Here is a 13,487-nt window from a genome sequence, read left to right on the forward strand (position 1 = left end):
GCGGAAATAGAGGGGCGGGCGGGCGGTGACTTCACGGCACTGCTGAAAAGACACGCCCCGCAGCGGCGTAGACTTTCCAAGAAGAGTCGCGCGCATGCGGGATGCTTCCGGGTCCCTCTCGAGGGCGGCTGGGCGGGGCTCCGACCTGCAAGAGCCGCTGCATTCAAGCTCGCCGGCTATCACGGAGCCGAACCGGGCGACTTTTAAGGAAGGCTCTTATTCTGGAGCAGTCCGGTGCGTTGAGAAAGAAGGGACCCCAGTTTCTTCCTTCGCGGAACTGGAATCCAAAGTCACCCTGCCGCCGCCCTCCCGCACGCCCGTCCGTCCGTCCACTACCCTTTCTGGCTCGCTCTCCCGGAGCGGATGAAGGAGACACGGGAGGGGGCGGGGGCCGGGAGAGGGGGAGGGCCTCTGCAGCAGGGGGCCTCTCCTGGTTGGGCCCGCGTGCGCCGCCTGTCACTGGGCGGCGTGTATGTCGGCGGCCTGGCCCCGCCCCGCCTCTTCGCAGCCCGCGGCGTGGACAGAAATGACACAGAGCCTCGGTGGCTACCGAGCAGCTCAGTGCGAGCGCGCCCCCCCAGATGTTGCGCCCGGTGCGGCCGGCCCCCCCTGCACCCCCCACGCTACGCCACTGTTCCTGAGTGAGAAGAACAGAAGGTAACTAAAACAGCAAACAACGTGATATTTAATGTCAGTTAAAATAAGATGAAAATTGAATCCATATAACAGTTCTGCCCACCCCCTCTACTATCGCCCATAATACTTAAAGTGTCTGCTCTAAAAAATAATTACAAACCTAATTCAGGTTACTATACAAAACAGTCTGCATCAATCACCCTATTCTTACTGAAAGAATGTGGGTCTGTATACTTTTCAGTTAGTCCATCTCTGCATAAGAGCTTAGCGGGTATCTTATTTCTGCATCCTGCGTTGGAAGTTTTGTTTCCTTTGAACCAGTCAAACAAGAGCTGGTTTTGGTCTTTCATACAGTATCCTTTTATATGCTATACTGTTGTATAGTTGGGTAGTTGATATTCTGTGCTACAACATCTTTACATCCCTTCTATTCAAAGGATTGTACGTATTAGCACGATATATTGGGTTTAACAGTATATGTGGCTTTTTTAAAAAAAAATAAGAGAATTTTGTTTTAATACTTTGGCATGCATTCTGCTGGATGCCAGATTAGATTTGCAAGGTAAAATCAGCAAATTAAGAGCCCTAGTTGAAGAGTTTTCTGCTTTTTTTGTCCCACTGTTTTTCAGTAAGAGGCAATTTTTTAAACTTTTTTAACATAGGTGCAATTACTTCTGGCCATCATTTCTAAAAGTTTCTATATCTAATACCGAATACTAGTACTTCCAGAAGAACTTAATAAATCTGATGCTTACTAATGCAGAATAATCAATTTTCACAGAGGTGCTTCTGTTTCAAAACGTTGGTTTTGAAGCAGGACTACGGTTCTGAAAATTAGCTTAGCTTTAGATTGTTCTCAGCTGGAAACACACATGGATCTTATCACAAATGCATAAATTCTTACTGAATGCTAGTTGGGGAAAAAGGCATAATTGTCAAAACTTTGTATTTATTAATTTTTATCCCTTTTATTACTTTATAAGTAACTCAAGGCAGTGAACATACATATATTGTCCTCCTATTTTCCCCACAACAGCTCTGTGAGATGGATTGGTCTGAGGATGACTGGCCTAAAGTTACCCAGTCAGCATTTATGCCTAGACTAGAACTCCTGATTTCTAGGCTAGCATCTCCACCACTACATAAAACTAGTAGTGATTAAGACTGGAGAACAAACTCTGATTAGTAAGATTTATTGGAAAAATTGTTAAAGTAATAGCACAGTAATCCCAGAAAGTACTTTTGCTTCCAAATATTCTCTGTAGGCAATTCAAATGACTTAATTGCTTGCTTTATCTTGCACTTTCAAGAAGTGAAGAGGAAGCACCTCTGTTTTGAGAAGGCAGGCTGGCCTGCAGCTGTACGTTTACACAATTTATAGCCAGCAGATTCTTTGAAAGTGTGACAATCCTCTCTCACACCTATTCTATACTCCAAATAAAAGCATAGCTTGCTCAGCCTATTAATATTTTATCAAAAATAACTATATGCTCTCATGCCAAACTTTACATTGCTATTTGTAATTTATATAGTTTTTTTCCAGATTCTCAACATAACGTTCAGTATCCCTTCCTGCTTTATTTTCCAGTTTATGAGGTAAATTGGGTTATCAACTTACCTCATCACTATTTCTTAGCCAAGTTCACTCAATGACATTTTGTGACTGAAAATAATCTTAACTTAGTCTTCCAGCTCTCATTTGCAATTCCTAATCACCATGTTGCAGAAATAATCATTAGGATAGTCCAGCGTTTTGGATTCATTCCCCCCCCCAAATGCTTTCAATTAAAAGTGAAACACATACATGACACACACCTAAAACATACTATATACAACATATGTATAGACCCACACTCGACATATACATAACAATAAAATATTAAATACTGTCCATCTTGAATATATAATGGAAGAGGGAAGCCTGAGAGTTCACAAGGTTAATGCTGTATGGAATGAAACTGGCTGAATCTGGATGTTCTGCTACGGATACCACGAAGCCTCCTCCCAGAAGGTAACAAGGAAAACAGGTTGTGAAGAGAATGAGTAGTGTCCCAGATAATCTTACGGACCCTGTTCAAACAACGCTTCTGTGGTATGTCCTGGATGGGAGGGAGGGAACTGCCAATGATCTTTTCGGCCATCCTCACCACTCTCTGCACTGCCTGTTTGCAAACACCTGTTTGCAGTTCTTTACAGCAGCTGTATGGTTTATCATGTGGCAGCTACAAAATCCCAAGAAAAGGTACATCTGCACTGAAAAAAATTGCAGATAACTACTTTGGCATTATGATGCAGTTTCTTGGAGTAAAATCTGAAACACTCAATTGCCATAACTGGTCTTAAAACTGATACAATTGTTGATGTCATCCAGCATTCATGATTGACAAATGCTTCTCAGGCAGAAATGTCTGTCTGTCTGTCTTGGGCAGGATCTTCTTGAAGAAATGCTTCTTTAGTGTGTAACCAAAAGAGATCACCCACAACCACTCCCTTTCCAGGTGAAAAAACCTTTGTAATTTTGGAAACTGCAGACAGTTTTCACATAGTAGACAAGCTGCAAACCAAAGGGGTGGAAAGAAAAAGAAAAATACATTCTGTAACCTCTGAATAAAATCAGAATTTGGAAAAAGGATTTTCCTAGTAACACATTGGCACAATTCCAAGGATCTAGAGGAAATGTTAGCTAAGAATGTACTAATTTAGCTTCATTTTCTGTCTGTTTGTACAGACAATCAAATAATCAGACTTAAAAATTCAACCCATTTTATGCAAATTAGCCTTTATATAAGACTTGCATCTAAAGGAGAGCACATTAGAACTACATTGGTATCTGCCAAATCTTTTGTCCTGAATTTTAGAGGCACTGCCTGATTGTAGTAGGCCTGTTTAGCCCTATATTTTTATTTGCTATACCACTGGTGGTTTTGTATGTAAATTTGTTTAGTGATTATTGAAAGTTACAACAGCACTGAAAAGTGTCTGTTTTTGACTGTTATGATTGTTTTTCACATTTACAACTGTTGCAGCATCCCCATGATCATGTAATCAGAATTCGGATGCTTGGGAATTGGGTCTTGGCTTATAATAGTTGCAATGTTCCTTGGTCACATAATTCCCTTTTGTGACTTTCTGAGAAACGAAGAAAATGGGGGAAGCCTGCTCCACTTAACCATGTTACTAACTTAACTGCAGTGATTCGCTTAACAACTGTGGCAAGAAAGGTCATAAAATGGGGCAAGACTCACTTAGCAATAAACATTTTGGACTCGATTGTGGTCATAAGTCAATGACTACCTATACTTAAAAAAAAATGGATCAACTTTTTTAAAGATTGATTCATCTCTCCATGGATAGAAGGGCCCAATTCTAGTGCAATGTCTGTTTCTCACCCAGGAGGCAGTTAAATTGTTTTTATCTGCTTTTTCTCCTTTTTTTAATTCATTAATAAGGTGCATGCACATTGTTATTTATCAATAAGGCATGCCGGTTGTGAAGAGCAGGTATAGACATCCCCCTGAAAGCAAGGAGGCAACAGCAAAAACAGCATCAAGGCAGGAGGCAGAGCTAAAGATTGTAGGACTGGATGTTTTCAGGGAGAGCTGATTTGAACTCTCCAGCCTTACCTCTACAGATTCAGTGGTGCCGCTACAAAAGCAATTATATATTTTTTTATGTGTACCACAATTTAGTGAGAGAGCTTAATCCAATTCCTAAAAGTACCAATTCTTTACAGCATATTCACTGAATAACCCTAAAGATCACGTTTAGGTCACATTTAATTTACAGTATTCTTTTTCAACATCCTGCCTGGGCTAGAATTAGAATTTATCTTGGAAAAATCCAAACAAGGACACTTTATTAATTCTAGCTGTATACTAGAGAATGATTATATGCAGTAGAATGATTGTAATGAAATAATTGCATGCATGTATGTTTCTTGATTAACTTCACCTTGAGTACAGAGCTTCCTGCCTTTGGCAGTATCCTAGACTGGTTTCAAGTTAAAGGTGTATATGAAGAAACTGTGTTGGCTATTTGCTCTCCAGGGAATACAAAAATCAAACCAAAAGAAAATTTTGAGCAATTTGTTTCAATACATGCAATAATATAGGTAATAATCATGTTGAGGTTGCTAGACAAATATCTTTTTCAACCAAAGTAAGTTTATAAGCTAATAGTAACTAGGGCCTCTTGTCAATGCTTCAAGAACTTGATTACTTTTGATTGCAATTATATTTCCTAACTTGATTATATGTGTAAATATAAAGCCAATGTGAAAAACCCTTCTAGAATAGGATCTGGCTTCAGTTGGAGAAATCAACATTCACATCCTCATTCACTCAAAACTGGCTCAAGGTTGACTCAGCCTTCCATCCTTCCGAGGTAGGTAAAATGAGGACCCAGATTGTTGGGGGCAATTAAGCTGACTTTGTAATAATGCCGCTGGGGTGTGTGTGTGAAAGCCCTAATAAGCAGGCATATACATAGAATGAAGGCTACTGCTAAGCTTGTAAGCCGCCCTGAGTCTTCGGAGAAGGGCGGGATATAAATGGAATTAAAATAAAAAATAAAAAAATAAATTTAGGCTGGTTGTTCATCTACCTCTTAACAGATAATATGGTTAATATAATACTTACATTACACTTGTGTCGGAAGCACTTGCTTCTTAAAATAGTTTTGAATATATCAGCATCCCAGCTAATATGTCTCCTTTGTCTTAGGAGTAACTAGTATTAGGTATACCAGAAACAATGAAAACCAATAGTAATTTCTTGTACAAAGCTAATATGTAGAAACGCTCATTGACCACCTTGGTTATTACCATTCTTACTTTAAAGCTGATATGAGTATCATTAATTTTACACACACACACACACACACACACACACACACACACACAGAGTATTGTATATAAATCTGGAATGGTGAGTTTGCTACTCCCAGTCGTTGCTGGATTACAGCTTCAGCTTGTCTGATGACCAGATGTAATGATACCTGTAATCCAATATCCACAAGAGCAGTCCTTCTTAGTTATGTCCCCTAAGTCCCACTGAACCTAGTGGAGCTTACTTCTGAGTTCCTTAAGATACAATTACACTTCTTTTAGGCCTGATCTTTCTTTCACAACAGAACCAGAATCATTAGGCTACGCCCTGCCTCCATGTGTAAGGTTTACTATTTCACAGCTTCCCCCCTCCCCTGCTGACAGAGGGGCTGGGTCTTGCATGATGTGGGATCCTCACACATGCTGTTTGTTATTCTGCCCCTTTCTGAAAGTTTTTCTTTCGTCCTACAAAGAAAAGGCAGGGTGGGGAGGCCAAACAACTCTTTGAAGATACTTGACTTTCTATGATTAATTGCAACAAGGAGCCCACACAAGGGAGGGAGGTTATTTTTGATTTATTGACATTTCTTTGTAAGAACAAATTTATAGCAGAGGGAAAGCAGCTTCTTAGAGGAATATCAAATGGTTAAAAGCTTCCATGCACTCTTTGATGTCATGGCCCTGTGGAATGTGGGAAAGGATTGAAGGACAGGGGCTGTTTATTCATAAAATAAAGATCAGGTACCTGCTTGTTGGCACAGATTTGGAGCTAGGCTCCTGTTTAAGAACTTAAGACAGCACTCATTCCCGAAGGTGACAAGAGCCCTTGATGTGGCCAAGTCTTCCAAGCATACTCACCCTTTCCACACACCTCTAGAAGGTGGCACCTGTTTTTCCCATTAGAAAAGTAAAGACATTACCTGACTATAAATGGGAATCAGAAGGGCAGGGCACAACTTCAGATAGCTACCATCTGCTCCAGGAATTTTGTTACAAGAAACTCCCAACAAACTCAGTTATTTTAGGCAACAGTGACAGCCACTAAGCACCCCAAAAGAGATAGAAAACAGAGCTGAGAAGGAAGGTAAGTTGTTGAAGTTGTCATTCCAGGAAGTCAGCACATTTTGTAGGAAATTCCATATTACAAGTCTATCAATCATTTTGCTTCTGAGTTCAGCTCAAGATCTTCTTAGTAAGAGGAATACAGGTTTTTCATTCATCAGGTTTCTAGAAATCCAGAAGCTGTGGAAATTAAGCATTTTAACATAAACAACAGATTTGCTCCAAATTAATTAACAAATCTGAGTTCCATTTGCCCAGTTATTACCAGTTAAACATATCCCTGTAAAAGGAGATTAAGATCCCTTTGCCCATATCCGTAACCTATTAATTATGGAATCTGAGATGCTGTCATACCAACTGTGGCAGGATTTTTTCCACGTGTTCCACTTCCACCCTAGTTACATCCTCAGTCCGAGCTTGCCGTGCCCCTCGTGCTGCTGCTTCTGCAAAAGACACAAACATAGCAAGCAAAAATAAGTAGGTGGGACATTGGGAAAGAGGGCAAAAATGGCATATCGGGAAGGTTTTTCTTAATAGAAAAGGGTTTGTGATGTTTGTGATGCTTTTTCTTGTCACCATTATTATAAAAACAGAAAATTATTAGTAAGCAAGCATGTGCTCTCTTTATATGTATACTTGACACATGACTAGACTTGTTATATGAGTAGATTATAAGAGGCAGAGGGATCCTAAGTAGTAACTCATGAATTAACATTTCTGGGAAAGTTTTGATTTTTATCATCCTAAGTAGTAACTCATGAATTAACATTTCTGGGAAAGTTCTGATTTTTATCAGCATGCATACTTATTTAAGCAGCTAATATTAAGATTAGAAATTAATTCTGGGATCAGAATAAAAAAGATTTATGAGTGATACACTTGCTTCTGTTAAAAACATCAAAGGATGAGTAAAAAGTTTGGAACTTCAAATAGGATGTAGAATTGCACAAGAAAACGTTAAGATTCTACAGGCCCTGTCCCACCCCTCTATGACTCAGTCCAGTTTAATTACTCACCTCGAACAAATACTTTAAGCATTTCAGCCATCAACAACACAGCATCACCACTGGCTGAAAGAGAAGGAAAGTTCCTGAGACCATGTCTAAGCATCACCTTTTCCCACACACATTCATGCACATGCAACTCCGGAACCCATACACCACGACTATTTTTCAGTTATTTCTCATGTTCCAGGGCACGGTCTCACCACAGAAACATTTGGGAAGATGTCCAGCAGCAGTTGGCCTCTTTGCAGAGGCAGAAGGGAAAGCAATTACCTCGCGTTTTGTCATCTTTGAAGTGGAGCTGGAGCAGTTTGTTCACGGTCTCCTGCACAGAAAGGGACTCAGTCAAGAAGTGTTAATGGAGAAAAAGTGAATCTCTTTATCTTTCCATTTTAAAAAGCTACTCAATAAGTAAAGTAATATATTTTAGGTCAGCTTCTGTTGGCATATAGGGGAATACATCAAAAGAAACTGACCAAATACATTACCAGGTTTAGATCTTATTCTCTTGAGAGCAAGAGGGAAACAACTATGGAAGCCTTCATACCTGCACAAGAAGAAGGCCCCATCATCCACCCTTCTTCTGGCTGCTTGGGCCAAACTCTAATTACTTAACAGAGCCTTGGTGGAGCAGTGGGCTGATGCCTCCTTAAGTAACACCAGCTGCCTGCAATTAGTGCAGGTTCGCATCCCACCAGGCTCAAGGTTGACTCAGCCTTCCATCCTTCCGAGGTAGGTAAAATGAGGACCCAGATTGTTGGGGGCAATTAAGCTGACTTTGTAATAATGCCGCTTGGGGGGGACGAAAGCCCTAATAAGCAGGCATATACATAGAATGAAGGCTACTGCTAAGCTTGTAAGCTGCCCTGAGTCTTCGGAGAAGGGCGGGATATAAATGGAATTAAAATAAATAAAATAAAATATCCTCCATCCATCCCACCTGTTTACAATTACTTATTTCGAAGAAGGCTGTGCCTTATTTTTTTATTCTTTACTTCTAGGTTTTCTGGAAATGGTAGAAAACCAATAAAGTACATTGTTAGGCATTTTCCATTATTCCTATCAACAGAGGTGGTTTCTTTTTGGGGTGGGGGTGGTGGGTGGGTAAAGACATACAAGAGAGGCTTTTTTCTCAGTAAATAGGACAATTTTTAGAGGAAAATAGAGCTAAATGTATTAAATGACATTTAGCTGATTTTAGTCAAGTATCACATAGGCAATATCTTAATATGCACACCTCAAGGGAAAAATTCTTGTAGTTTAAAAGCAAAACAACCCTCCTTTATTTTTTTCTGTTCTTATTAGAACAAACAATGCAATTTCAAAAATAATGTGATATATTATTATTCTACAACCAACATTTACATGTACTGTTATGCTAGTTAAAACTGGTTGCAACCCACTGGTTTGGCTGGGACAACTATTATTTTGTTTGTGATTTTCAAGAACTATTTCCAATTAAAGGAGCATTTGTCTCAACTTCAAAACTATTGGACTTTATGCACTTTGGACAGTGCAAAAACAGAAAAACCTCTAAGTATTTAACACAGTAAATCTATAGATACATCTACTAGTTAATGAATTCAATGGGCTTTCACTTGGATAAGGGGATATAAAAGTGTATCTTCCCAGGGTTTACAAATTTCACAGCCATTCCTTTGTTAAAAACTCATACCATTTCTGAATTTTGAGCTCTAAACCAATACATTATTGATTAATCTAGAAAGTAAGGTCACATGTATCAAACTTTTTTTAGGTTGGGGTTTTTTAAGTGATACAATATCAAAGTCAGTGCATCAAACCTCAGAAATTCTAGCAACTCTGCATTCTACATTACCTAAAATTACATAGCAATATAGCAATTTTTGATAAAAGACATAAAATGTACTAGAAAACAAAAGTGATGACAAAAATATGATTTCTTTGGAAACTTTATTAATTTGTGTTTAATAAGACAAGCTGCATTTTTCTTCCAAAAGTGAAAGGTGAGCCAGAACACTACAGTTTAGTAATTGCAATTCTAGCAACTGAAGAAACTGGTAAATGAATCCATGTATGATATACAGCAACCATTTTAAACAGAACTTGATACTAAAAGTTTACATGTGATGGACATGAATCACCCCACTAATTAAGTACTCTTGGTGAGTTTACTACTTAATCAAACCTCACCCCAGACATTTTAGAAGATCAACACACTGAGGGAAATAATTCCATGAATTGGTCTTCTGGGGAAGAAATGGTGAGTTGAAGATCAATCCGTAGAAAAACAGCTTTTTGTAATTCCTCTCCAGACAAGAAGAGGATTTCAGAGTGCCCACAAGTGCTCCAGAGAGTTGCCCTCTGCAGGTCATTGGTGAGTTTAGAGCTCTGAGAGACGAGCGAATAACCATCTTGATCAAACCAGGATCAGCACCTTTGAAAGGACACTAAATTCATGTACTTTCTTTTTTAATCACTTTTGGAAATTTATTGTTAACAGTTTTTCAGCTGTTAGGAACCTTTGGAGCAATACATTTTACAGCACAAAATGAGTTTCCTCCAATCCTTAGTGAAAGAAGTTATTAAGGACAAAAAATAAGTAATAAACAGTAAAGGTGATTAAAATGTTGATTTTAAAAAGTTTCAAATGGCTGTGGGTCCAGATAACTTTGAAATAACTTTTTGGAATTAATTATAAAGAACACTTCTCATGGGAAAATACAATTCTGAATCCTTTTAAAAATGAAAAAGACTATAAAAATTGGCATTAGAGGAAAATAGATGCTTTGGAAGAGGTTTTACCTGACATGATTGAGACAAATTTGAAAGTGGATTTAAAAATGACAGGCTACAAGAATAACAAGGAAAAAGAGGTTACACTGGATATACAAAAGATGCTGATGTTTTAATAATTAAAAGGATTATACAAATAACAAACTAACATGGATAATTTCTTACACTAGATTTACAAAAGAGGCATGTTAAAGAAAAATTTTGTGGGAAGGGCAAGTATTGAAAAGAAATCAAGTTCTGAGACATTGTTTGAAGGGAGTAAAGATCAAGATTATAAGAAGTAAAAGGAATGAATATAAAGTTAGTTTATTTGATCAAGGCTAAAATAGATATCCTGCCTCTGGTAACCCTAAATGGACATCTGCTGATATGCCCAAAATGACAAGGTTTTATGAATGCAATTACAGATAAGATATAGGATATAGATTTTATAAAAATGAGAAAGAAGAGATCATTTGTTGTATTTTAAAAGGTGATGTTACTAAAATTGTTTATACTTGCTGTGACAAAGGGGGAAATCATCTTTTATATTTATTTTGTTTTTCTTCACTATATTCTTACTTTTATTTTTTATATTTTTTCCTATTCTGCATCTTCTATTTTTTTAATCTGTTAATTTTTATTGTTGTAAATTGTAATCTTTAATAAAATTACCATTTAAAAAAAGAAATATTTCTGTGAATTATAAAGAGAACCAAGAGTTTATGAGCATGGTAAGAAAAAACTAGAAAGAACTGAACAATTAAAAAGTAGTTCAAATGGACTAATAGCCATTGTTAAATATCTGACAGATAGATGGGGAAAAAAGTGTATTTCCAAGCAGACCTAATTTGCTATTCTGCTCACTTTTACTCAGATCACATATTTATGTAACATGATACAAATATATTCAGTTTTACTCAGATCACATATTTGTGTAATATACAAATATACACAATACACAATACAAAAGCTATCAAAGTAATAATTCTTAACAAAGAACGTCCCAACAACTGCCAAGTTTACAGATTTTTTTAAAAAAATATTTTCCTCTCTTGCTCATGTCAGGAAGGAGCTGTATTCTCTCACTTCAAACGTTCTATAGCACCATTTCTTCGACTTGATGAAGGTTGGATTTCAGGGAGGGATGAAAGGAATTATTTGTGACAACCTTCATAGGCTTATGCTAATCAGAATAAATAGGAGGAGCACAGCTTTATCTCTTTTTTTGGTAGTTTTTCCAGAATTTTCCTTCCATGAAAGATAATAGAAGAAAAAGAAAGTGTTCTGCCAGCTCTAGAGCTGGGTACTTTTGTCTTCCTATGCATGCAATTGTGTATCAAGTCAGACTACTGGTAAACCAAGTTCAATATTATATATCCTGCCTAGCAAGTTTCTAAGATTTCTGATCTTTTGCAATTGCACTTGCCAACACTTTACTAAGTTGAGAAGTTGTAATTTGTCTTCTAAAAATTTGGACTTGGGCTTAGGCACACTTAATGTAAAACTGAGCTATAAAACTGGGCTAATTAAAAATGCATTCAATTAGGCTCTTGAAGTAATTTTTAAAAATACATCTTTTGTACAAAAGAAGCAGGCAATTTGTGTTTTACTGCAGGCTTAATAAGAAACAAAATAGGAAATGAAAGCTCTAGTGCTATCTGCTGTATCATTCTAGAATTGCTCCAAAGAATTTCCTTAATTCAACACCTAACATTCACTTGAAGAATCATTAAATGATACATTTGTGTGTCTTTTAAAATGCATTCCTGGATAATGATAGTTATTAATATACAGCTTGAGAAGTTGAGTGAAAGGTATTATTCAGTACTGATAGCATTTTACTCCAAAGTGAATTCAACATCTATATACATTTCCTGGCCTCTTTTAGCAGTCTGTCCCCACCTTCATTACTTTACTATCCTGACCATACTGCCATTCTATTAGACCTTTCCTAATCCGTGGTATTTTATCTTCACTAAATTTTTAAGCAAACTATTATTCTAAGAATGCATGACCTTTTTTAAATCACATTTTATTTTTTTATTTTATCGACAATAGTCCCAATTTCAATACTGCGATCATCTCTCTCCATGAATTCAACAGTATACTGTATCCCTCTTTTATTAAATCCCAAGTATTATTCAAAATTAAGTCTGAGGCTGTTTCTTTTCTAATCCAAGTTGTCACCCCTTTTGAACATAACAATTTATATCTAATTGCATGTTCATAACCTTGACGTGCTCTTATCCATGTCACAAAGATAGCGCCAAGGTACAACGCTCAGTATACAGTTTTGTACTCCTACAACAAAAGGGCCTTTGCCTTCGCGTTATAATGTAAAGCTAGTGCAAATACCTCATGATGAATAAGCAGTCCTAGATTATGTCATAATAGCAATATTAATAATAAACATTTATTAAACTTCTCCGTAGACGATATTAGGGAGGCAAAACAAGAAATCACCTCCGGCGCCCCCATTCCAGGATACCAGAGAAACTCGATTTCATTTTATAGCCCAACCCCAACTTAATCTATTTCTAGCTTGTACTTTATAGGCGCCGCCAGAGTCTCTGAATTGTCTTTTATCTCCTGGGCATTTCCCCCTAGCCTAGAGTACTAATTTTTGCTTTTCAGCCACGCGACCTCATTTCAACTTGACGGATTCCTATTACACAGACTCCATTCCCAGACTGCCGATAGACCAATGGACTATCCCTCCCTCAGTTCAAGTTGCAGCCTCCGTCCTGCCGGACAGCCGCATCCCCGAGCCTTAAACTCTTCTACTTTTGCAGCAACGCTTCTGGCGCTTTACTCCCCCCTGGGATAGCTGCTCTGTATGGTAAGCCTCCGGCCATTCCCACGAGTTACGTCTCCCGTTACATCCTGGTACGGTCAAAACTTCGAATTGCTACGCCTCTTTTCCTTTGTCACACATCTTAATCCTAACCCAGAACGTCCAAACTGAACTCTTTTTTTTGTTTTGTTTTGTTTCCCCACTGTTTTTCTCGGCCTGTTTCCCTAACCTTTTTGAAGCCTCCCGCGCATTCTTCCCTCGTCTCCATTTCACATTGCATCCCTGGTTAGATTCGGCGCTAAAAACCGTCAGAACGGCGCATGGCATGTTGGGAAATGTAGTTCCTAGAGTCCCACCCTCAACCGTTTACTTCCGGAGAAGAACGGGGCCACCAGACTCTTAACAAGAG

The 13,487-nt window shown here is 38.1% G+C and overlaps 1 protein-coding gene across 1 annotated transcript; it reads right to left on the reverse strand.

The window, feature by feature from the left end:
* Nucleotides 1-6,026: 6,026 nt before the first annotated feature.
* On the reverse strand, nucleotides 6,027-13,377 carry CENPX (centromere protein X). The gene is made up of 5 exons (XM_081315507.1): nucleotides 13,308-13,377; nucleotides 7,801-7,852; nucleotides 7,540-7,593; nucleotides 6,878-6,966; nucleotides 6,027-6,703 (listed from the first exon to the last, which is right to left on the reverse strand). Exons 1-5 carry the CDS (start codon nucleotides 13,356-13,358, stop codon nucleotides 6,689-6,691), a joined length of 261 nt encoding a protein of 86 aa, XP_081171633.1. The 5' UTR covers nucleotides 13,359-13,377; the 3' UTR covers nucleotides 6,027-6,688.
* Nucleotides 13,378-13,487: the final 110 nt, after the last annotated feature.

Source organism: Vipera berus, assembly GCF_964194415.1.
Source record: "Vipera berus genome assembly, chromosome: 2".
NCBI classification, from domain to species: domain Eukaryota; kingdom Metazoa; phylum Chordata; class Lepidosauria; order Squamata; family Viperidae; genus Vipera; species Vipera berus.